Genomic DNA, 27,096 nt, shown 5'->3' with positions numbered 1-27,096 from the left:
TTTCCTGAAGGCGTCGAAGGAAACGATGGCACAAGTGTACAGGAAGTACTTATTTAAATAAGGTAGCCATATATCACAGGCCTGGATCACAGGGAGGGTCATTCTAGCATGTATGGCTGTCAGAGATAGTTCGTTTATTACTGGCCCAGTGCTGTATAGCTGCTGCAATCATCGCGTAAACAGTTTTTGTTTACAGTAAAAAAAAAGAAAAGAAAGAAAGGTGCATGCACCTTGGAAAGCTATAGGACATCGACGTATATAGTGTGTCTTCGTCCCAGCAACGCGGATATAGCTGTACATTCCGTTCTCTGGAGGATTTATTTATGTTTGTTTCATGTGCAGATATTTTGTGCTTTTAATAAAGATTCGATCATGAGCGGAATTCCTCGTATTGTCCAGGAGACCGTATACCCAAGAACAATTGTTGAAACGGTGCAACCTATCCGACCGGCCATCAATCCCGTTTATCAGTATGGTGGTCCGCCTTCGAGGTTCGGAGCCACAGGACCAGCCCGGATAACCGAACCTTTCTATGATTACCAAGTGGAGAGCGCTGTTCGACCTGAGGTGGTGCGGGAGACTGTTATGACTCCAGGTGGTACTGCACATCAGGTCAATGTCGAAACCCGTGTTTATGCCCCTAACCCGAGTATTCCGGATCCGAGACCGGATAAATTCAAACCACTGGACCGAATCCACGAAAATGGGCATCCGGATATCACTCGCTTCACGAAGGACGAGCTCAAGGAATTCCACGAGTACTTACGGAGATCTACCGAAGAAGGCCGAAGTTTCAGTGGCACTGGGAAGGTCAACATTGAAGACATTGAGGTAAGTATGAATAGGCCTAGATCTACAGCATTAGACTAGACCCATTCTGGAAAAAGAGGCCTGTATAAACTTTAAGAAGCATTTTGGGGTAAAAGTTGGGAACCGGTTTATTTCACACAATTCAAATATGCTGAATCTGATAAGATCGGTTCCCAAGCTAATTTCTCATGTTTTGACCACCTAATTTGCATAAACAAAATGGCTGCCAAATTGACAATTCAGAATATTATTTCGACAATGTTCTTTAATTATATTCGCTTTCACAGACATGAATACTGCAAAATCCTGCATACATACGTGTACCTTTCGGGAAAACTTGTTATTTTTGTTTGCGGCTAATTGATTATGCAAATTTATGCATATTTTGGATCATTATGCTATAATTTGATAATTTCAGCTCAAATGTTTATATTTCTGGTACAAATTGCATTTACATCATTATAAATAATTGTAAGGCCCTTATAATATAATATCACAGTGAATAATAATGTATTTTATTGTTTTTGAATTTTTTTATGTATTTCTTTCTATTTTGTACCTTTTGTTTTGTACATGTTTTGTTATGGGATCTGTCAAATTATTGATTATCAGTGGAAGAAAATAACTAACTTAGCTTTAATGATTTAATTGTGTAATCACATTTTCATTCGCATATATCTATGGGCATAAACAGATGCACCCACTCCCACACCCACATCTGCATACAAAGGTAAACTCCTGCACGGAGGGCCTTCCCATTTAAAAGCACACTGGTGAAGATTCAATGAATTTCACGAACCTATCTGTATTTAAGCGAATGTCACTATTAATTGCTTATATTTTTATTATAAAATGGTATCTTGAGTTATGATATCAATCAATTCATTTATATTTACAATTACGGATGATAAATTGTCAAAACAGTACTGTAATTCTCACGTCCTAATAGTCAATCAGTTGCATTTAATATCCTTTGGAGTAGTTATGTTCCCGACCAACAGAATCTGATCACACATAAATGTATTTATATTTAGTGCATTTTCTTCAGCAAAATAAAGTGAAAACTGTCTGCTGAAAATGAGAGATGTCCTGTGTTTTTATCCATTACGCTCGTCAAATTGTCCCAATATTGAAAAAAAATTCTCAGAACTGAATCCACATATAATCCATTTAATTTCTAATTTTGGCTATCAATTAGACCGTTTTCCGTGTTTTAAAAGCCAGACTGTGATGTTCTAAAGTTTCACAACGAATAAGTCACTGCATATCCCTTTAGTAACAATATTTTTTAATTGGACTTCATTAACGGATTACATGTGCATCTCCATAATATATATTTTCCAATGCAGTACTGCACCTGTCCTATCAAGGATTGCCACTTCATCCAACTTAGAGGCATCCAGCCTCCCCCAGCTTGATATACACCTTTATTTTCGGGGTGTTGAATGATCAATGTCAGTCATCATCGATTTGGTGTTCCATTGGATAGCTTGATTGATAGGGCAGCCTCATATTATAAAAGTCATCTCTAATTGTTGAAATCAAACCAGTTTAGTACAAGTATTCTGCGGAGGCAGTTCGTATCGAAGTAATCGTGTTTGTGTTCTTGAGATATGTCCGATTCTCATGTCACAGATCCTGGAGAAACCTTAACTTTTGTCTTGAGAGAGAATCTGCTGTCTAACCAGATCTTGTTTCAGGTGTTAAAATGCTCGGAGTGCACATTCTCAATACCGCAGTGAATTGTGTAATGTCTTCTAGGCCATTTATCGAACTACTAATATTCACACATCTTCATATCTTCATAAGATAGACTATTTCAAATTGATAACGAAGATATCTTTCTGAGGATGGTCGGTTCCTGACATGTTTGGCGCTCCTGTAGGTGATTATTAATCCACTTATTTTGATCGGTTTTAAACCCAACAGCATCCAATAGCTCACCCAGCTCTGATAGGCTACATGCGAGTCTGAGATAACACCATCAAAGTCTAGGTCGAGAATTTTTTCGATTTTAGAGCCAGGATTTCTCTTTCTATGAGAAAAGCAGTTGCCTCAGTTATGTTTGACTTGTCAACCGGTTTTGATACCAGTGGACATGTCATTCTCTTGGGAGACTGACAGTCTGTTTTGGAATTGATGATTCTGCACTCCAATGGCAGGTTTCCTCTTACCTTGCCAACATAGCTGTATGAAGATGTATTCATCACTTGCATGCAGTCTCCTGTGACTACCCTTTAATACAGAGTTCCTTGGGAGTCTGTCCTTGTCCCTTGTTCTTCAAACTATACATCACTCCTCTTGGCTCTGTAATGTGGCGACATGGTCTTGGTATACACTTCTATGCTGACGACATCCAGCTGTATACCTCACTTTTGATCCAAAAGGTAAATACACAGAGGTTTGTGCAGCTGCTATTGTTGGTGCTGCAATTGAGGATTCGATGTTGGATGAGGGTCAACTTCCTGGAGCTTAACAATAAAAAGCGAAGTATCTTGTTCTGTCATCTCCATATATGCGTAATTATGACTACAACTCCAGTCTTAATAGGCAAGGAAACTATATATCTCCAGTGTGCAAGGCTAGATCTCTTGGCGTAGTCTTTGATAAAACAATGAGCATGAAGAAACACACATCACATGTCTACCAATCTGCATATTACCTGCTCCACAGAATTGCTGAGATCAGACATTGTTGAGGTGGTGCAGAAAATATCATCCTTGACCGGATAACCTCTAGACTGGACTTCTGCAACTGTTTCCATGCTGATTTATCTTCAACAGGCATCTCTAGCACTTTTTAACCATAGAACACACTGAAAATTTGTTCTGCATTGGGTAGTGACTGGGCTGGAAACCCTGTTCTGCCCATGTTTTAACCATGGAGCTAATTTGTGTTTAGCCCCATGTTTTTATAATTTCCTCTTCTGTATTCAGTATCGTTCGTCAAAGAATCTTCCAAGGCAAGGACTAGATAAAAGCTGTGGTTTTCAGTTATCACTTTGATGGTTGACTTGGGGAAATGTATCGTTGCCAAATAAATAAATAAATTGGTAATGACCAAAAAAAACTAGTAAGTGATCCAGTAATACAGACCCTTTGCATTTATTACAAATTGTTCTTTGGTTAACTGCCGTGATTGCAGTTCTGATGGAGCTGAATCAAAGACATAATTTTGCTACAAGGATAATAACAATGTACTGATACTTATATCCGATTGATAAACTACACTGCGTAAATTATACGTTTAATTGATTATTTGATCTGTTATAAAACATTTTAATATATCTATTTCAAGAAATTTAAGTTCAGCATGATTACAGGTTTTCCAACTTCTAAACTCTTCTTTTCTTACGGGTTCATTGAATTTGGTAATTGTCTTGATTATAGGATCAGCATCAATGTTTTCATATTGGGCATGTCTACTATACCTTGCAAGTATATTACTTTCTATGTACAGGTGTGGGTGTGGGAGCATGTGTGTGTATTTGTTGCTGAGTACAATTAACAGTTATGGCAAAAGAAGTTTATCAAATGATTCAATCATTGAAGCTTGATATTTGTCTGTCATTGATATTAGTTTTTTTAAAGATTTCATATCAAACATATACAAAGCAAATGGCAGAAAATACAAGAACACAAAAGAAATATCAAAGAACAATAAAATACATACAAAAATTGACTTGAGTATTATATTTAAGGGCCAAACAATTATCATAATGATACAAATGCTATTTGTACCCAAAATAATAAACATTTTAGGTGTAATTATCAAATTATAGCATAATATTGCAAAATATGCATAAATTTGCATAATTAATTAGCCGCAAACAGAAATAACAAGTTTTCCCAAATGGTTCATGTTAAGTATGCAGGATTTTGCAGTATCCATATCAGTGAAAGCGAATATTATAAAAGAATATTGTAAAAATAAGATTAGAAATTGTCATTTGGCAGCCATTTTGTTTATGCAAATTAGGTTGTCAAAACATGAAAAATTGGTTTGGGAACCGGTCTTATCAGATTCAGCCTATTCAAATTAGGTGAAATAGACCGGTTCCCAACTTTTACCCCAAAATGCTCCTTGAACTCAAGTTCTCCACATATTGGTCTTGTCTAATTCCTTATTGGGCATTTTAAAGATCCTATTTCAGTGAAACAGTTAAATTGATGATGTCGCATCGATCCCCTAGGTTTTTTTTTAATATATATTTTATCATACACGTAAATTAAATTATCATTCATTTTTTTTCACCCATGCAAGTATACTATGAACTTACACTAATTTAATGCATTAGGTATTCATAATTGCTCCAACATAGTATAAACCCAGAAGGAAAAACCAGTTCCACTGGACCAGTTAGACCAGTAGAATTTTAACTGGTAACTCTGGAAATTGGAACATCGGCTTACTGGTCTAACTGGTCATACTAGTCCAGATAAAATTGTACTGGTCCAGTTAAAAATTGTTAAAAATTAAACTGGTCTTGAATTACTGGAATTGGTCTTGGAATTACTGTATACTGGTCTTGTTTCTGGTGGTTGTTACTGGTCTAAATGGTCTTCATACCCAGGACCAAAATCCAGTTAAAACCAATTAGAGCAAAACCAGTTGAAACCAGTTGGTCAACTGGTTTCAATAGGTAAATTGGAACAACTGGTTCCAATTGAAAACCAGTTGCCAGTTGCTTCCAGTTGAAATTAATTAGGCAACCATGCATTTGGCAACTGGTTTTAATTGGTTCCAGTTGTTCCAATTTCCTTTTAAAAACCAATTGAATGCAATTGGAGGCAACTGGTTTCAATTGGTTCCAGTGGAAACCAATTGGAGGCAACTGGTTTCAACTGGAACCAGTTGAAACCAATAGGTTTCCAACTGGATCCAATTGGAACTTCCAGTTAGAATGAACTTGATTGGTTACAAATTATTTAGCATTTGCACTAACTATTGCTCATGCCAACACAGAAGCAGTGATATATGTGTATTAATACCATTGTAAAGGGCATTGATCAAATACAGACTTTCATATGTATATTTATATGGAAGATCTTCAAATATATATATTTTTATTTGATGTAATTTGGTAACAGTTATTGGTGTACTAATTGTCTTTGAATCTATAATATACAATATTTATGAACATGGTTTTCACTAAACACTTATCTGAAAAAAGTGTGGTACTTGAAATTGAAAAGAAATTGAAAAGAATTGAAATTGAAAAGAATTAAATGGATATATTTCAAATGGATACATTTTAAACACTTATCTGAAAAAAGTGTGGTACTTGAAATTGAAAAGAATTAAATGGATATATTTTAAATGGCGATGAAGCTCATAAAACATTAATCTCTGCACACTGACATGTAATATGCAAATTAACTGGTTTCAATTGGATCCAGTTGGGTAACTTCCACTTACCCAGCTGGTTCCAGTTAGAAATCATTTCCAGTTGGAAGTCATTTCCAGTAGCCCAACTGGTTTCAGTTAGGATTTCCAGTTACCCAACTGGTTCCAGTTAGAAATCATTTTAAGTTGGAAGTCATTTCAAGTTACCCAACTGGTTTCAGTTAGGGTTTCCAACTGGAAATTTAACAATTAAGTTAAATTGAAATTTAACCGGTATCCAATTCAAAGCTGGTCTTTACTGGTATTTTCTACTGGTCTGACTGGTTGAACTGGTCCTCGTACTGGTCTTACTGATCAACTTGGTTTGTTATATACCATGGTCAGTGAAATGTGATGGAAAATGTTAGTAAATTAATCTTTCTGTTGTTATTTTAAATGTAATATATGAAATTCCACATTTTCATTGATAATTAGTTCACACACTTATTTAGAAAGTTTTTAAACAGCAAAGAGTGCAATTGCAATGATATTCTATTCTAAATCCTGATTTTCCTATTAAAAATAGGAAATATGCAAATGAGGTAAACCACGTGATCAGTATCATCAGAATTACTGGTCTTGACCAGTACAATTTCAAACAATGCATTACTTTAGACCAGTTGACTATATCAGAGGAATATATCTTGCTTTGATCTTAATCACAATTAATGTTAATACTTGATAAGTATGACAATATTAATAATAATTACAATATCAATAACAATGATAACACTAATAAGAATGATAACAATGATCATAACAATAATAATTATAATAATAATGATAATCATAATTATAAGAATGAAGATAACAATGATAACGATAATAACTTTCTCTGAATTGCAAGATTCATTTTCCATAATTCGTCAAATTATCTGACTTCAAATCCCGGCTTGAAATAAAGTCATTATTTATTGGACCAGTAACACCAGTTTGATGAAAAACAATTTAACTGGTATTACTACTTTGCTTCAACTGGAATGCAGTTGTTTGAACTGGTCTCCAATTGATTTTTACTGGTCCAGTTAAAAATCAACTGGCCCAGTAAAAATATACTGGAAACCAGTAAAAAAAATTACTGGTCTAACTGGTTTTTCCTTCTGGGAAGGAACATGATTTCTGGGTTTCATTCCAGTACTGAGAAAGAAAGAAAGTGGGTACGACATCGTCAGCCCACCTGATGAATTTTCATGACGATGTGCATAATATAACTCTTTTAATTGCTATACAGTGGCGCACCGTGGGTCACGTCATTGGGGGGGGGGGGGTGGAGGCACCAGCAAATAATTGAGTCTCTTAGGGAGCGCGCTCAGTTGCCAAGTATACTGACCTAATAGAGACATTTTAAGGACATGCAGTGCCATTAACGGATGTGTATCTCACTGATTAAATAATGCGAGCGCGAAGCGCGAGCTGAAAATTTTGATATTCTGACCTAAAAAGGGAGATTATAAGCAATTTTTTTGTAACCATCATACGCACCTGTCTCGCTAAACAAACAATGCGAGCACAAAGCGCGAGCTGAATTTTTGTATATATTGACCCCAAACAGGGACATTTTTTAGGACTATATTTTAGGATTCCATTAAGAGTATAGATATCTCAGCAAAGTCATCCAATGATAGTGCCATCCTTTGCAGATTTTTTCAGAGTTACATCTAAACACATGAAGCACTTTTTGTGAGATCATGATTATCATACGCATCTCGCTAATCAAATACTGCGAGCGCGAGCTGAATTTTTTAAAATTCAAATCAGAAAAAATTGACATTTTAAGGACTGATTTTAGGAATTCATGAAGAGCAGGCATCTCACCAATCAACTAATGCGAACGTTAGCACGGACAGGAAATGTTTCATATTAAGACCTCAAAATAGGGCAATCACTTTAAGTAGTCATGAAAAAGAAGCAAATGTCACTACATAAAACAATAATAACTCGAATTGCGAGGAAATATCTTTGGTGTATATTGATTTAAAAACGGGAGATTTTAGTAGAAAAGGATTATATATCTCGTTAAACAGTCTATGCGAGCACCAGGAACAATGACGACATAGGCCCTGAACAAATAATGTTTCATAAAGTTATGAAAAATGCTTCTTGTGTAATGTAACATAATGATAGCATAATGTACACTAATCTCTTCTTATCCAACTACGTTTCTCTTCCTTTCTTCCTCTTTTTCTCCTTTTTCCCGTTTTTTTTTGCCAGCCGATGGGGGGGGGGGGGGGGGGGGGGGAGGGCACGTGCCCCCATGCCCTCGTAGTTACGCCACTGTTGCTATATTTTACAATTCAGTACCTTTGTTATTTATCATCAGGTTTTGATAGTTTTTTTACCGTTTTGCTCGAGGAAGGTTACTCGTGCTTTATTGAGATATGATTATTTTCAGCGCGTATACAGTGCGTATAAAAAAAAAACCGGGACAGATTTGAAAAGTCTATAAAAATTTTGTTTCAAATTATAATGTCTATATTTTGGTGTTAATAGGTGCTCTACGGTCTTATCTTTCAAATGCTATTGACAAAATTAGTTTCGTTCATGCTTGAGCGAACACGGAATGTTTTTGTCTGGGGTTAAAAAGGAGGCTTGCGCCAAAATGGCCTTAAATTATGAATATGATGATCGGACTTCTTGCTAATTAGCAGATTTCCTCTTAACCTTTTCATTATCTTTGCCATAATTTTCAAATCATGCGGTCAAAATTCATTTTCAGATCTATTTATTTGCTTGAATCGTTCTGTTGTTGTTTCTTTTTAATATGCTCTATGTTAGCTTTGAATATTCCTTCTTTAACATGTTCAAGCTAAAACAATTTAGTTTCAACCGAAGTATGGGAGAGCGTGGATTTTTTTTCAAATCCTTTCATTGTGTGCTACAAAAGTTATGGTGCCTCCTTTTGAATAGTGCCACACAGATGGGCGGGGCTTGGGATGCGCCCCCCCCCTCAATTAAAAAAAATCATGACCAAGAAAAAAAAAGTGGACAGGAAGTGAAAGGAAAGATAGAAAGTAATATATATTTTTTTCTGAATATTATGTCAAAATCTATCACAAAATTTAATATTGTAATAATAAAGTGGGAATATTTGCGTGCTCACTTCGCTCGCTCACAACTTTTAAATACATTTTACCCGATCTGCCATATCTAGCTCCTTCAAAATTGACTCAATACACCATTGTCATTGAAAGACATGAATCCCTTCTTGTGTTTCCTGTCAAGCAATTAAACTTGGTCAAGGAATCAATGACACCTTGAAAAATATATTCATATCTTTCAAAGGTACATAACATAATTTGTTTCACATAATAAAAGGATTTGAATAATCACAAATTTTCCCAATTAATAATGCAAATCTTCTTGCTTGGGTTGACAAAAAATCCTCTTTTCTCAGTTACTTTTGAAGGAAAATCAAAAGGTAAGAGAAGTTCAAATGAAAACACAAAATAATTCAAGTAAATAAATAAATTTGTAAATAAAATTTGACAGCATAATTCGAAAATTGTGGCACAGATAATGAAAAGGTCAAGAGGAAGTCTCCTGATTAGCAAGAAGTCTGATCATCATATTACTCATATTCTGCAATTCTGGCGCAAGCCTCTTTTTGAACCCCCAACAAAAACGTCCCGCGTTCGCTCAAGCATGAACAAATTTATCTTTTTTAATTGCATTTCAAAGATAAGACCTTAGAGCACCAATTTACACTAAACTATAGACATCATAATTTGAAACCAAAATTTTATAGACTTTTCAAATCTGTCCCGTTTTTTGATACGCACTGTATATAGCTAGCCCGGGGGCCAGTCAAATAATGCTGTACACACGCATGGCCAAATTATTTCCATACACTCCCTAAACGAGTCTTTCTCTAGGTGCAAAATAACCCCCTAAACAAGTTTTTCGCGGGTTTTATTTACACATTTTGGCCTCTAAGCAAGTTGTCGCCAGAATATGACCCCGGGGAAAAAGCTTTTGGGAAAAACATACCCTAAACACGTTTGGCTATTGTCTTAAAAAAGCTTTGGAAAAAAGCATATCCTAAATTCGTCTGACCCTGCGATTGACCATATTGACCAGTCTTTCAAAATTACCCCTTAAAAAAGGTGTTTTTGATACCCTTAACGAGTGCACGCGCGGCCCGCGTCCAAAGCTGAAAAAAAGACACCCCTATATATCATGTATATCGATAAAATTTTACAATAATTATGAACGACCTTGTCATCGGCCTGTCATTCTCGGCAAAACTGATATTGTTGCTTATCCACGAGCCCATTTTGCGTGATATTTGAATCTCGGAATCCTTTTCCGGAAACGCTCAAAATGAATGATAAAAAAACTTGTTGGGCGATTCCATACCTGTCGTCAGGTACAGGATATTTTGACAACAATTTCTAGTTTCCTAGCCGAATGCTTGGGCAATAAATTTTTTTTTTTCAATGATAAAGCTATAGTGGGTAGTCATGTGAAAAACTAATAACCAACACAGACAAAATTGATTATGGGTAAATTATAGGTGAAAATGTTGTGTGTCGTACGGGACGCAGAAATGTCCCGTACGACACGCAACATTTTAAGCTCGAATTCACCTATGGACAACATAATTTTGTTGGTTGTCAGTTTTTTGCATGTCTACCCAGTAGTACTTTGATATTACCACAAAGCAATTTGAATTTCTTCGTTTGTTTGGACAGCAGGTTAAAAAATGTTGAGAAAATGGCTGATTTTTCTGGCATGGAATCGCCCTGTTGAATGTTTTTTTTCTTTACCATTTTACCATTTTACAAAGAGTATCCAGGCGAAGACCCTGGAAGGCCTGAAGTCTGGATCAACAGAAAGTTTGGACACTCTGCTACTCCTTTGTGAATTGAGCAATCTGCGTGATGAAACGTGTGTCCTATTCTTCACCGAAGCGGGGTTCGACGAAATCTTTATCAAATTCATCGAAGGCGTCTTATTTTCAGCCAAATATATCAATGATCAGGTAAGATCTACCCTTCAATAAATAGTTAAAATAGGGCTGATAATGAAAAATCTCGTGGAAATTTTTTTCTCCATTTTTGTCGGTCGGACCCCTATATACCACTACCTTTGCTATTTTGATAATCCCTTTTCGGAGTATGAACCCATTTTCCCGAGAAAAGTATATACTCCTGAAGAAGACGGAGGAGCGTCGAAAATTCGAGTGAAGAATAAAAACTTTATTGGCAATGAAAGCATTATCTTCAGCATTATTTTGTGTTATATATATAACCAAAAGCTGTTGTACATGTATAACTTTACACATTTGTATTTCTTCTCCCATACGTGTACTCTATCGAAGCAATAGCTTTGATCCAGCTGAGGCATGGCGGCTTGTCATTGTTCAAAAACCACCTTCACCCGACAAAGGAAATTATAACAGTGTCGAAAATCTGTCTATCTGACGGTTAATCGGATCGGGGTCGCCCTAGCCACTAACCCGTCTCTGTGGTCCAGTGGTTAAGTGGTTCAAAGCTGGGGGCCCGAGTTCGATTCCCGGCAGAGACATTTTTCGGCATCACCAATTTTTCCAAAGGGTAGTTAGCTCTGGGGAACCTTGATTTAAGCTACGCCTACCTTTGTTCTCTTCATCCATTTCTTTACAATATATATATATATATATATATATATATATATATATATATATATATATATATATATTAATATATTATGTTGACATAACGATATTCAACATGGCAATTGAGATAAAGTATCTCACCTTCTCGACACTCTAGTATAGATGTACTTTAAAGCTGCCAAATTAAGAGATGAAATTGGGTAATGTGGACACAAATTTATTTATCTTTGTTGTGTCTACAGCTCGAACATCCGGGTTTATACATTGGTTTCAACCTCCTCATCGACGCGGCCCAACGCTTCACGGAGAATGGCGTGGAACTCTGCCGTAAAATGGGCAAGGTTGCCGTTCCGCTCCTCCTCGAACTCATACGCGATTCATTCTTTGAAGTCGAGGCTCTCAATCGCGATGACGAGGAACTGAAGTGGATGTCGAGAAGGGAACTGCTTAAGAAGATCTTCACTTTGTTTTACAATTGCATCAGGTAGGACTATACTACTAAATTTATATCGGCCTCTACGGATCGAACGCTTCATAATGGGTGATTTTAAGTCCGGTGTTGGCGTTGGTGTTGGTGTTGAAATTTGGATTGCTTCCCCTAGCTCCAAAACTTATTCAGAGTTTGTAAAACTGATCCAGATCACATTATTGACATCTCAACAACTAGTGGGTGACTTTTCGGAACCATCTTCATTCTATGTTGGATGTTATGATCGTGTGAATCAAAATTGACCTAACACCAATACCAAAAGGTCAACACTGAACTTGAAATCACCCAATTTAGCAATCACTTTACAGACGCTTTCTCTAACGCAGGGAATCTTTTGTCAAAAGACCTTCATAACAAAGCAGCCTTTGTCAAAAATCGCTTACACAAAACAACAGTGTCGTCCTGGACTCTGGACAAACAACATAATATTTGCCCTCTTTTGTTCGGTCCGAATCTTAAGACGATGTGCTTTCCGGTCCACCAACTTTCGACAATGACCGCTAATCTGTATTTTGACGAGCATCTTGGATAGATTGTGAAAGTTGCAGAAAGCGTATGCGAGTTGGACACTAAAATACGCTAATGACTTTCGACGATCCTTGGTATCTGTGTTGTACATTACCATGATAACAGGGCTCAGCATCAACCAATCAAAATCAAGGTTTCCATGGGAGGAACAAAAAAATGGCAAAGGTATCAGAATCATTAGTAAGACGTGTCCCAGGAATCTGGGAATTTACCCCACAGATGGGGCAAGTTGAGCCATTTGACATCGTTTTTTTTAAAGGTCACAATGACTTTCAGTGTGGGGGTAGAAAGTTATTATATAGGGGTATATAGGTGAAAAATACTCCCCATGAATTAGATTTAAAGGCAATTAAGGTACTTACTACTACAGTATCAGTAGTCATATCAATTCCAACATCCAAAATGCAAAAAAGTGTCACAACTTACCCCGCCTTCCCCGGTGACCTGGTAGAGTGTTTGGCAAAGTTGCTCTTAAATTAAGATCGACTTTACGAACGAATGGTGATACTTTTGTAAGAGCTAAATCAAAAACTCGGTGCACGCCACGTACACATGTCAGGATCACCAGTTCGTGAATTAAGGGGCGTTCAAATGGCACTTTTTCCAAAACCGTGTACAAAAACGTAAAAATGACCATCTGATTATGATTTTGGCATGGTCAACCCCCCCCACTTTCAAAACCGTTCCGCGGCCCCTGCATTTTATTCATTTTCATGAAATTCAGAATTTTTTTCACAATATACTGGATGAATCCCCCGAAATTGTTGGCTAGTACGCTTATGGCTATATTGTCATGTTATACGACATGTCGGTTTTTTTTAGACCGTCCTTTGTCTTTTTCTGCCAGGTCTTTTCTGTGACACCAATATATATTCTTGAAAAAAATGTTAAGATCCTCGTTGAATTTGAAAGACTTTGACGAATAACTTGTTGGGACTCAAATTTTTGACAAATTTTCGTCCTTTTGGTTTAAATGATTACGTTAGTCTACATTATTTATGAAACTTCTTTTTTCATTCTTTTGGAATATTTTTTTTTCATTTTCATTTTTCAGAAACCATCCAGACAACAGACGTGTTTTTCGCATGAGCATGGCTTCGGCGTTTTTCGAACCATTCCTGAATTGCCGATTCTATATCTTACGAGCAAAGGTTTGAATATTTCTTCCATCCATTCATTTTATTAAACTCTTCATTTATTTAATGATCTATTGATCTATTCAGTTATGTAATAAATTATTTTGTTCAAGCTTTCAAATATTTCAAAGTTAAGCATAACGTAAAAATAATGGAGTCGAACATGAGATTTATTGGGAAATTATAGAAATGACAAAGGTCTCGATGCGCGTTAGGAATAAGAAAGGAGAAAAGATGAATGAAAGCCGCTGGTAAAGCTTTGATAATATTATTTTCAGTGAAATAAATATGTTTTCAATGCAGATTTAAATTGACCAATTATATTTGCCTTAAATTGTGTGGGATACTATTCCCCCGTTTGCCATAAAACTTTGTCTTAACATAAAATCCTTATGAAGTGATCTAAGATTTCGAATACGTTCATATTTTATACAAATAACTTAGACAGATAAAATATATGGCCTGGTCACACCGCCAGAACTTTGCTGCAGCGTTCCTGGAGCGGTGAAAAAATATCATCACCGCTAGTTACCATTCACCACCGTTTAACAGAAGTTGATCCCCGTTAAGGCAACGCCGTATACGCTCGGCCACCTTTGATGGTCCTACCTACCGCTCCAAAAGTTTTGAGCTGCACAAAATATTGCGAGCGGTGAGGAGCGGGCAATTTTCTGCTCCGGCAAAGTTCAACACCGGTCCAACAACGCCCAATCAAAGTTTGGCACCGCTAGACGCAAGTTCGTGGACGCTTGGGTCCGCTATAGGCCAACGCAGAAATCTTGAACGCTGGACCACCGCTACTTCGCCAGCTTTGCCCGGGCGGTGATTAAGCGTTGCACAAACTTTGGTGGAGCGGTTGTAAGCGTTTTACGAGCGGACACGGGATTGCTTGAACGGTGTCGGGCGTTGGAGTAGCGATACATTTCGGTTATGAACTTTGGTTTGGCGTTGGTATGGAGGTGTCAGAGCGGGACCAGACTTTGGCTATTAATACGGGGAGAAATGAACCAGGTGCCTATTTGGAATATATTAGAACTTCTATCAAAGAGATCCGTACAGCTCCGTAGTCAACCAACTTTAAACCCCCACCGAGCCAACGCCGGCATGCGCAGAACGCCACTATATCAATGCTCGCGTCACCGCTAGACCAACGTTCGCTACCGCTCGGTACTGTTAAACCAATTAACGCAAAAGCAACGCCGGGTTCAGCGGTGCACTGTTAAGGCAACGCACGTGTTTTCGATTTCCCCCCATTTTGTGCGCGGTGACGAGTGTTGTCGAAATTCGGTCCCCTCTTCCCACCGTTCAAGGAACGCTCCAACGAAGTTCGGGCGATGTGACCGGGCCTTGAGATGGAGCCATTTGAAAGGATTCATTGTAGGCCCGGTCAGCCAGGGTGACGTGATGATGGTGATGTGACCAATTCATTTGAAGAATCCAATTACCTAAATACGCATTCTGCAAAAAACAGGCATTGGGCATTTTTCTGCTTATATTATTAAAGCAACTTCCTCAGGGTGAACTTTCCCTTTGAACCATTGTTGTTTGATACTTCCCTTTTCCTTATTCTGTTTGATCAGGCACTTTTCATACTGGCCTACATCGTGACCGAGGAGGAGAACGCCGATCTCAACACGGAGACCCTCAACATCGAGTTCATCGTCAAGGTCCTTCGTAGGACTCTGGAGGAACCGTCGCACTACTCTGCTCACTACAACTTTTACGCCGTAGAGGTCGTAGAGGCTGTGCAGAGAGTAGCCGCGAACGACAGTAATAAGGTGATGACGATGATGCCAAAAGTATGGTGGCCCTGAAGGGACATCGCAAATAGACAAAATCGCGAATATTTACGACGAAATTGGCGACGAAATTCACGACGTCACCAATTTCGTCGTGAATTTCGTTGTCAATTTGAATATTCACGACGAAATTGGCGACGAAATTCACGACATCGTGAATTTCGTCGCCAATTTCGTCGCGAGTTATTCACGACGAAATTCACGACGTCGTGAATTTCGTCGCCAATTTCGTCGTGAATTTGTTTTGTGGACATCGTTCTGTCGTTTAATTGTTTATTTTCAATTGGTCTTATGCCAACTCGTCTGCTATCATTTTGGTCTACCATTTTCGTCCACTATCCACATGGTCCAACTGCCATTTTGTCTAATAACCAAGTTGGTCCAATTGCCATTTATTCCATATGCCATTTGGTCTAATTGAACTAAGTGTTAATTGGGCGAAATTAAGGAAAATAAAATTGATATTAGACCAACTAGTTATGAGACGAAATGGTCATAGACGAACTGGTGATTAGACGAAGTGATGACTGGACCAAATGGTTATTGGACCATATGGTTGTTAGGCGAAAAGTTAATGGACAGAATTGCATTAGACTAAATGAATGTAGATCGACCATGCAGTGGATGAATTAACAGCAGACGAATTGGTTTGAACCCGCATAAAAACAATTACATAGGGATATCACACAGCACAAGAAAGGATCACCAATCGTGCGTAAAGTCATTCGTATCTTACGAATAGCTTTATGAAACACCCACCAGTTGTAGATAAATGCAGGAATGCAACAACGAATGGATGAATGAATATACAGATAAGAAATATTCAAATAGTTGGCGAAATTACAACAAAAACAACAACAACTGATGTTGATACGTCCTAATGTTGCCACAATTTTAGCTGCTGCCGCTGCTACTACTACTAAATACTAAAATTACTACTACTACTACTACTACTACTACTACTACTACTACTACTACTACTACTACTACTATACTACTACTACTACTACTACTACTACTACCACTATTACTACTACTACTACTACTACTACTACTACTACTACTACTACTACTACCACCACTACTTCTACTACTATACTACTACTACTACTACTACTACTACTACTACTACTACTACTACTACTACTACTACTACTACTATTACTACTACTACTACTACTACTACTACTACTACGACTACTACGACTACTACGACTACTACTATTACTACTACTACTACTACTACTACTACTACTACTATTACTACTACTACTACTACTACTACTACTACTACTACTACTACTATACTACTACTACTACTACTACTACTACTACTACTACTACTACTACTACTACTACCACCACTACTTCTACTACTATACTACTACTACTACTACTACTACTACTACTACTACTACTACTACTACTACTACTACGACTACTACGACTACTACTATTACTACTACTACTACTACTACTACTACTACTACTACTACTACCACTACTTCTTCTACTACTATACTACTACTACTACTACCACCACTACTTCTACTACTATACTACTACTACTACTACTACTACTACTACTACTACTACTACTACTACTACTATTACTACTACTACCACCACCACCACCACCACAGTTACTACTATACTACCATATTACTACTCCACTAAACTAAGATATCGTGATAAGAATTGAGAATATGTATACTTTCTCTCGAATTTCAGGATAAATTCATCGAAGCTGGAGTCCTTCCACATCTTGTGGCATTGATGAATGAGAAGAATTCTCGAGAAGAACGGAACACCGCCCTCAACGCCGTATGGGTTCTTTCTTTCTCTTCAAAGAACAAAGACGCCATTTTGAATGAGGAAAGCTGCATCGACAGTAAGTTTGCCTTTTTATGGTAAAACGGTGTTTTCGTACCGCGACGCAGAACGCATTTAAGGACACAGTAAATATATTGAAAATGTCTGTCAATTGACAATAAATAGCTGAGAGGCCTTTGTCGAAAATTTGTGAACAGGAACATCAGTTTCGTCCTAAGTTTCCGAGCTGATGAAAAATTACAGATATGTCGTTTGTGTAGACTTCAGGGCGAAACTGCCGTTTTGATTCATCAATTTTCGACAAAGACCTCTTGGTTGTGCTTTGTCATAAAGATTGACATTAGATTTTCTAAGTTTTTGAATGCGCTCTGCGTCACGGGCAAAATTCCAAACATACAAATCTGTATTAGACGTAGTACATGTTTAGATTTCCACCTCACAAAAAAGCTAGGAGACCAACAAACATCAGGGTTCGCGATGATATTTAACAATCAATACACAGGCCTTGGCTTGCATTCCATGATAAATAAGGGGAAATATTATACCAATCAGATTTTACTCTGATGGTTTATGTAATAATCAACGTGCGTCCCTATGTCAGTGCATACATTATCCTTCGTTCAGGTTTAAGCACTCTTAAAGATAGAAACTGCTACAAAACAGCAAAATCTCTCTTTGACCTAAATGCATTTTGTTCCAATTATTTTCATTTTTTTTCAGACATAAAAGCTTGCATGGGAATTGATGACTTCACCCGAATCTGTCAGGCAATCTTATGGAATCTACACGATCAAGCCATTCCTAACACAGAAAAGGTACATAGAGTGAAATGAACATCCAGCTGATGGGGTACGTGGAGGGGGGGGGGGGGGGCTAATACGGTGTCCAGTTTCAACATATAGGATTGGATCGATAAATCAAACATAATTATTTAAAATGCAATTTTCATTTGAGAAATTATTAATGGAAACGACCGTTTTATCAAACTTCATCTTGAGAGTATAAATCTATTGAAATGGCATCCATTCTTAGTCCATACATTTTTTTCCGGGAGACTTCTCTATTTCTGAGTAGTTCGTGTTTTAAAACCATGCTGAAGTAGTACAGAAGGTGCAATGAAATCCCTCTTTTCTAATTTTGGCACGCATTCCATTTGTTATGCAATCCAAATAAGACGGGAGACAAAGATGATAAACCGGAAGTGAAAGTTGCTGATGACGGTGCCTCCGCTGACCCGGAAATAGAGCGCAAGATAGCCAAGAAGCAATCACCCCACGTGATGCTCAGCTACCAATGGGATGTCCAGAAACAGATACTCAAGGTCAAAGACGTTCTGAGTGCTCTTGGATTCAATGTCTGGTTGGATGTGGAAAGAATGGGTAAATGATTGCTATCGTGATAAAGCCTACTATATTTCCTGTTAAAAAGGGAAATTAAGTAATATCCTTTCATAATTATGTAAGCCTTTAACTCTAAATTCTGATGTATTTGTGTACTTTTACATATTGTTTTTCTTCTCTCTATCCACCTTTTCATCTTTTTGTTTCTAATCTTCTTTACCTCCCAATATTTGTCATTCCTTTTGCTATTTCTCTTCATTGGATAACCGGAATCCAGTTTCATAAAGGCTAATGGTTTCAAATTTACTATCAGCCAATCAGATTAAAGGATTTTAGTAGCTTTTAACTATTGTTGCGAATTTGTTATTTTACAAAGTTTTTATTAAGAAACTGACCCCAGAAGAATTCTACCTCATAAGCTGCAGTGTACCACAACCATTCCATTTTCCAAAATATCTTGTAATCCTTTCGAATTCATAATATTTCTGTATCTTATCTATTTATTTGAACATTAATTAGAATTGATTCTACCATTATGTTATTCATTACTTCATTGTGTGCCATTGAATGGGCAATCAGATAATCGGCACCTCATAAATGCATGATGATATTATTATTATTATTATTATTATTATTATTACTGTTTATTAGGGAGTTTTTTAGTCGTAGACGCCTTCTGGAACGCAGATAATCTATTGTCAAAACCTCTTCATGGCAAAGCAGGCTTTGTCGAAAATCGGTAAATCAAAACTACAGTGTCGTTCTAGACTATGGAAAAACGACATATTCGCAATTTTTCGTTCGGTCAGAATCGTAAAAAAGACTGCTGTCAAGGTTCACCAATTTTTTACAAAGACCTCTCAGATGTCCACTGTGATATGACTTGCAATTTCAATAGCTTTACCACGTTGCAGAATACGTCCCCGTTGAAAAATGCAAAAACAACCTATTACGACTATAGTACAACTAATGCCATTTTTTTGCGTGCCGTTTACCTCCAGGAGGTTCAACTTTAGAAGCAATGGCGAATGCAGTGGAAGAGGCCTGTGTCGTCATCATCTGCTTTTCAGAGAAGTACAAGGATAGCCCAGCTTGTCGAACAGGTGCGCCTTTCATTGGTTTATTTCAGGTTCTTAGGTTGTTTTTTTTCTGAAGTGTCCTAAAATTGCATGTCACCTTCCCAATCCGTTTCTGGATTATATGTATGTGCCCTAAAAGCAGTCATGATGAAATCAGATATGGAAATATCTGTATTATTTTTAAACAATAAATCGTTAAGCTTCGTTTGCCTGAACATTATACAATATAATCTTAGTCTGTAGTTCTCTGATATATAATCACTTAAAGGAAAATGAAACCCTTGAAACCAGCTGAATTCATATCAAAGAGAAAAATCAAAGAAACATATTGTTGAAAGTTTGAGGAAGATTGAATGAATAATAAGAAAGTTATGAGCATTTGAATATTGAGATCACTAATGCCATGTAGTTCCTCCCATTGGCAATGCGACCAAGATCTGTGATGTCACACACGTACAACTCCCTCATTACTTTAGTACTTATTTCACTTATATTCTCACTTTTATAGAGTCTATCACAAGGTGAGGTGTTCTCTTTATGAGAGGACAAGTACAGAGGTTTCACAACATGATATCATTGATGAAAGGTTTGTCATATGATTAGAATGAGCAAAAAGAGATGTTTTGGGGTATATTTTCAGTGTCCAAAAGGGGAGAGTTGTTCATCTGTGACATCATAGATCTTGGTCGCATTGCCAATAGGAGGATCTCCATAGCATTAGTGATCTCGACATTCAAATGCTCATAACTCCTCTATTGCTAGTCCTATTTTACTCAAACTTTTGTTGATCTTATTCTTTGATTTTTCTGCTTTCACAAAAGCTAACTTGCTCCAAGAGTTTCATTCTCCTTTAACTTGTAAGATACTCAGATAGTAAGATACTCGAAAGGCCCATTTGAAAGAAGAACATTAAGAAAAGAAAAGACATATGAAAAAAAAGAGAACTGAGGCAAGAAGAGGAAACAGAAAACGTGAGAATAATCAGTTCCTTGATATTGATCACGTGGGGTGTGTTTCTGTGTGGGTGTGTGCTTTTATATACATCTTAGATTATTATGAGTGTGTGGGGGTATGTGTGTGTTATTGAGAGATTGTGGAAAACGGGGAAAAGTTACAAGGAAGCAAATAAAATGTGTATAATCACATTCTTGTGCATGGGGGTGCGTGTATGTGTGCATCTCCGATTTGTATTAGGTATAGGGTGTGTGGGTGTGTGTTATCAAGAGTTGGAAATTAGGGGAAAACCTACGAGGAAGCAAATAAGCATGTGTATTAGTCTAGATTCTAGACGTCGGTGTACTTGTTATTTCTCTCCCCTTGCTTCATTCTCCCCTGCGCGCCATCCCCAGTGATCGCGCTCTTTCACGCCCCTCAGGAAAATCGTGGGGCTGTTTTCATTTCGGGCGTAGAGGTCGAGGATTGTGTTATTGATCAACTGAAAAGCAGAACAGTCCTGGTGGGTGTTTCATAAAGCTGTTAATAAGATAAGAATGACTTTACACACGACTGGTGATCCTTTCTTGTGATAAATGATATCCCTGTATAATTGATATATGACCTAAGAACATGTTCCAGTCGTGCGTAAAGTTGTGCGTAACTTTACGAACAGTTTTATGAAACACCCCCCTGGCAAAGGACTACATGTGTATCTGATAAGGGTCATTGGAAGTAAAACTGCGAGTGTGTGTGCGTGTTTGCGTGCACTTTCGATATGTTGTGGGTGTGTGTGTGCGCGTGAATGAGTGTCCCATTGTTTAAATTAGTGTTTGTGCATAAGAGAGTGACTAGGGTTTATAGGTCGAAGCTTGTGTGTGTGGATATGAGAGGGGTGTGGGATAGGTGCATGCGTGTTAATAGGGTGTATGAGAGGATCGGGTGTGAAAAAGGGGGTGGGGGTAGGGTGTGCGCGCACGCGATTGTATCCCATAATCTAATTATAATGCTGTGTGTAATTCTTGTATATACTAACGGTTAGGCCTATTTCACTCCCTCGCCAGATAAGGACTCGCAATATAAGGCTTACTTTTACTGATTTTCTATTCTTTTATGTAAAAAAATGTAGAAATTTGTGAAATGGAAATAAATAAATGTTAATATGAAATGAAATGCAATGAAACTTGTCTTATTTCCAGCATGGATTCCTGTACCCAGTTTGGAATAGGGACCAACTTATCAGAGTGAGACATTCATAGAGGCTCACGATCCGGCCACCTCGATCGGGGCAGAAACTGACTTGCAGAAGACAAACCTGCTTTGATCTGTGGGTCTGTGCTATACACTTGCGCATTGTGTGACCAAAGGAAACTATTATAAATACTGTACTGTAACTTATATCTTCTAAACTAAACAGAGGCAGAATACACGTACAAACTACGCAAGCCGATCATTCCTCTAAAAATGCAAACCGGCTACGATCCAAACGGCTGGCTGGGCGCCATGTTGGGAAACAAGTTTTACGTCCAGATGAGCACATTGGAACTGGTGCAGGACAATATGGGACTTCTTGTCCGAGAACTGGCCGACAGAGGGCGCACTCTATCTACAGAGGATCAGAGCGTAGATGACAATGAGTACATTCCATCTGGTCTTCCAAAGCTTGCTCGACCAATGTCGCCTCCATACTTAGTCCCTGAGAGTGAGTATCCTCACATCATTCTATAGTCTAGTTCCAGACTTTTCTAGTCAAATTTTATTCATTTCATAATCTGATAAAAAAAGTACAATATAAAATCATTAAGAATTAGATTCATAATACTCTTTCTTAAAGTTTCTTCTAGAATAATCTTGGAGTAAAGGCTTTCGGGGAGTACATGGTTTCCGAAGCGCGTGTTCATTAGGCTTGGTATAAATTTGTATGACAATTTTCCTTTATTCATCATTATCTATTCATTCATTTATACATTCTTTACTGTTATCATCATTTTATTTATTTCTTAACTTTTGTTTTGAAGGAGGCAACATTAAAACCCAAAGCCCTGTATAGAAACACGCCCCACAAAATAGGGTCCTTCATGGTCAGTGGTTTTTGGTGCAAAAGAAAAACTAGCAAATTTTGGAGGTGTTCCGCAAGGCACGGAGCACGGTCCAGTATTATTCTTCCTCGGTCAACGATGCCTATGTATAATGATTGTCCATGTTGATGAATGACACACCTTGATTGCTAGGGACCGGAATCAGCCATCCGAGATGGAGATAGATTTTATTAAATTTGTTGCCATGGGAATACATCAATAAAGACATTTTAATCTACCATCTTTCCGCAGATCGTACCCTACCGCCCCCTACTCCCCCGATCTTCCCCCAGAGGCAGAGGGTGGAACGAATCGTGACTCACCAGGACTCTAATCCATATCGCGTATACAGTCCGCCTCCGACAACAGTAATCATGACCCCGCCAATTCGCCGAGATGGTAATTTGTATGAAACATTAAAGGGAATCAGGGGAGTGTTTCATCAACTATTTCATCAGACAAGTTGTCAGATTTGACAACTTTCCTTGATCTTGATTGGCTGAGGAGCACTGTTACTATGGTAACTGTCAGATAAAACAGGAATTGTCGGATAAAGATTCCAATTCCTTTGATGAAACGCTCCTCAGGATTCAATATGCTCAACAGATTTATTTCCAATTCGTCTAATGCCAATCGCCCAATTGCCAACTCGTCTACTTTCATTTCGTCTAATGCAATTCTAATAGCCAGTTGGTCCAATAGCCATTTAGTCCATATACCATGTGGTCTAATCAAACTAAAGTGTTAACTGTGCAAAATGAATTCAAAGAAAATGGGTATTAGACCGACTGGTTATTAGACGAAATGGTAATAGACGAACTGGTAATTAGACGAAGTGATAATTGGATCAAATAGTTATTGGACCAAATTGTTGCTAGACGAAATGTTGATGGACGGAATGGCATTAGACTAAATGAAGGTAAACCATGTGATGAGTGGACGAATTGGCAATTTACCGCTCAACATATTGGGTCGTCGATCCTTTATTATTCGTATTCCGTTCATATGCGGTAATCTCAGGAACGTGTGAGTGCGAGGGGTGGGGGAGGTGAGGGGGATGTGGGTACGGGAGGGGAAGGAGGGGGGGGGGGGGTTCAGAGAAAGCGTGCCTCCCTCGATATCTTTCCCGAGAGGAGGTGAATCGATCCCGTCGATTAAGAAGCTTCAAACTTTATATTTTTCTCTTACCTATAAGCAAATTTTCCGCTTTTAAACAGACATTTACATGTTTTATGACCCGCATCCACTAGCGTACCTACGGGGGGGGGGGGGGGGGGGGCAGAGGGGGCAGTCTGCCCCCCCTGACGAGCCACAACCATGCAAAGGACGTATCCCTGCCCCCCCTGACGAGCTTGAAGACCCCCTTTTTTTTTTGGCGGACGGTTATGCACCCCCTGTGAAAAATCCCAGGTACGCCACTGCCCGCATCTATAACTCACACCCCACCTCCGAATTCAACAAGAAGTAATTTTTAAACAGACATTCTCCTGAGGACGACAAGAACACACTTGTCGAAACGTCGAGATTGGGTGGTCCTTTTCAGGACCAACATATGCCCAAGAAAGATACATGGTGTACCGTGAAACCTACTACACTAAGAAGTAATTTGCTGACAATAAACATACTTACTTAAAGGACAAGTCCATCCCAACGAAAAGTTGATTTGAATGAAAAGAGAAACATCCAACATGCACAACACTGAAAAATTCATCAAAATCGGATGTAAAATAAGAAAGTTATGATATTTAAAGTTTCGCTTAATTTCACAAAACAGTTATATGCACATTCTGGTCGGTATGCAAATGAGGGGACCGATGACATCACCCACTCACAATTTCTTTTGTATTATGTTATATGAAATATTCAAATTTTCTCCCCATTGTCAAATGAATGAACTATTAATTCCTCCTTGAATATGTGTAATTAGCATTGTTTAATACTATAATGTTTCAGTCAAGTTGGTCCCTATGGTCAAATCTGTAAAAAATGAAATATTGTATAATTCGAACAATAAAAAAACAAAAGAAATAGTGAGTGACGGACATCATCGTCTGTCTCATTTGCATGTCACTGAGTTGTGTATATCACTGTTTTGTGAAAAATAAGCGAAACTTTAAAATGCCATAAATTTCTTTTTTACATCCGATTTTTATGAAATTTCCAGTGTTATGCTAGTTTGATTTTCTCTATTTATTAAAATCAACATTTTTCTTGGGTGGACTTGACCTTTAATTTGACTTCAACGTGAGTTTTATGTATTAAGGAATTCACACGGTCTGAAAATAAAGAGTTTTTGCAACCCCAACGGGAATGGATTCAAGAACACAGTTAATGTATTGGAAATGTCTGTCAAAATGGAGCTACATTTATAGGAGGTCTTTGTCGAAAATTGGTTTACAGGAACAGCAGTTTTATCCTATAAGTTTCGGGGCTGACGAAAAATCGAAAATTTGTAGTTTTTCCAGAGACCATGACGAAAATGTTGTTTTCATTCACCAATTTTCGACAAAGACTTCTTGGTCACGAAGGGCATTTGACAATAGATTTTCAATAATGATTATAATAATAATAATAATAATGATGATAATAATGCAACAGTTATAGGCATTTAATACAATGTTTCTAAGCGGTGCATACTATTACCCCTGCTTAAGCACGGCCATGCTTATCAGACGCTCGAGCATTTAAGGAATTTCAACCTACCCGGTACGCATTTACTACACCTGGGTGGCGAGTGGCAAATGTAGTTAAACGGCTTGCCGAATGACGCAAGTGCTGCGGTGTGATTCGAACCCGGGAGATGTGGTTCAAAAGTCCGGATCCACTGAGTCACGACACCTCTACCTTGTTCTTGAATCCGTCAAGCGTCACTCACTAATATAATGAAGATGAAGATGATCCCGGAAACTCGTTCAGTACTTCGATCCTAATGTAATCGCGATTTCAAGTTCAGTGTTGACATTTTGGTGTTGGTTTAAGGCCAGGTTTTACACGATTAGGCCTATAACACCAAACATAAAATGAAGATGGTCCCGGAAAGTCACTCACTAGTTATTGAGATGTCAATAATGTGATCTGGATCAGTTTTACAAAATTTGAACTTAGTTTTGGAGCTATATAGGGGAAGCAATCCAAATTCCAACACCAACACCAAGGCCAACACCGGACTTGAAATCACCCAAATGTTCTTCCCCCACTCCTAATACCTCGGTCACATTTGCTCTACGGTGGTCGTTCGGCAAGTCGAAAACAGCCGTTTTAACACGGTTTGGTACCATGTACATATAGGTTGTTTGAATGATAATAATGAATAAAACGGCTGTTTTCGACTCGCCGTAGAGCAAATGTGACCGAGGTATTACGTAGAATCGCGTCCAGGGCTCCGTAACACAAATGTTTGCAATCAATCGCTAAATACCAATGACCCATCAAGATTATCGTTGCATGCGCACTCTGTTTAAATTACTGACCGGGAGCCAATGAGTGCGGTTCTTTCATATTTGCAATTCATCCCAAACCTTTGTGTTACGGAGCCCAGGGCCACCGAACACAAAGGTTAGCGAATAATCGCTAATTTGAATGGACGAATCTGATTGGTTCCCAGTCAGTCTACTGAGCAAAACGAGCATGCAACGACGATATCGATAGGCCATTTCATTTTGCGATTGATCGCTAACCTTTGTGTTACGGGTCCCAGGTCTATCGTTCAAACTTCTTCATTTAAACTTGCATTCGTTGTCTCCAATTTCTAGGGGCTGTCTGTCTGCAACTCGTGCAGAGATGGAATTCACAAGAGGTTGTGGCATGGCTAGGTCACAACAACTTCAACCACCTTAGTAACTGGCTGCAAGGGTACACCGGGGAAGACTTGGTGGGACTAAAGAAGATATCCATACAGGCTCCAGAGTTCTTCTTTGGCAAACTGGAACGGGAATTCGGCTTTAAGTCATTATTGGATATGATACGTTTCAAGAAAATGCTCGATGATATAGTTTAGTGACATAGACATTGAAACAAACGCTTAATGAAAAAGAGCTAACCTACACACATCAATTCGCTTTTCGCCTCCCATAATATTAAAGGGGAATG

At 38.0% G+C, this 27,096-nt stretch overlaps 1 protein-coding gene across 1 annotated transcript; it reads left to right on the top strand.

Moving 5' to 3' along the window:
- The first annotated feature begins 372 nt into the window (after nucleotides 1-372).
- LOC129268243 (uncharacterized) lies at nucleotides 373-27,096 on the top strand. Its single transcript, XM_054905817.2, has 12 exons — nucleotides 373-831; nucleotides 10,982-11,176; nucleotides 12,034-12,275; nucleotides 13,864-13,960; nucleotides 15,526-15,723; nucleotides 17,476-17,635; nucleotides 18,298-18,392; nucleotides 18,752-18,956; nucleotides 19,919-20,020; nucleotides 22,347-22,631; nucleotides 23,260-23,406; nucleotides 26,760-27,096. Exons 1-12 carry the CDS (start codon nucleotides 373-375, stop codon nucleotides 27,002-27,004), a joined length of 2,430 nt encoding a protein of 809 aa, XP_054761792.2. The 3' UTR covers nucleotides 27,005-27,096.

This window comes from Lytechinus pictus, chromosome 9 (assembly GCF_037042905.1).
Source record: "Lytechinus pictus isolate F3 Inbred chromosome 9, Lp3.0, whole genome shotgun sequence".
NCBI classification, from domain to species: domain Eukaryota; kingdom Metazoa; phylum Echinodermata; class Echinoidea; order Temnopleuroida; family Toxopneustidae; genus Lytechinus; species Lytechinus pictus.
The sequence above is the reverse complement of the archived record's forward strand: the minus strand, read 5'-3'. Positions and strand labels throughout refer to the sequence as shown.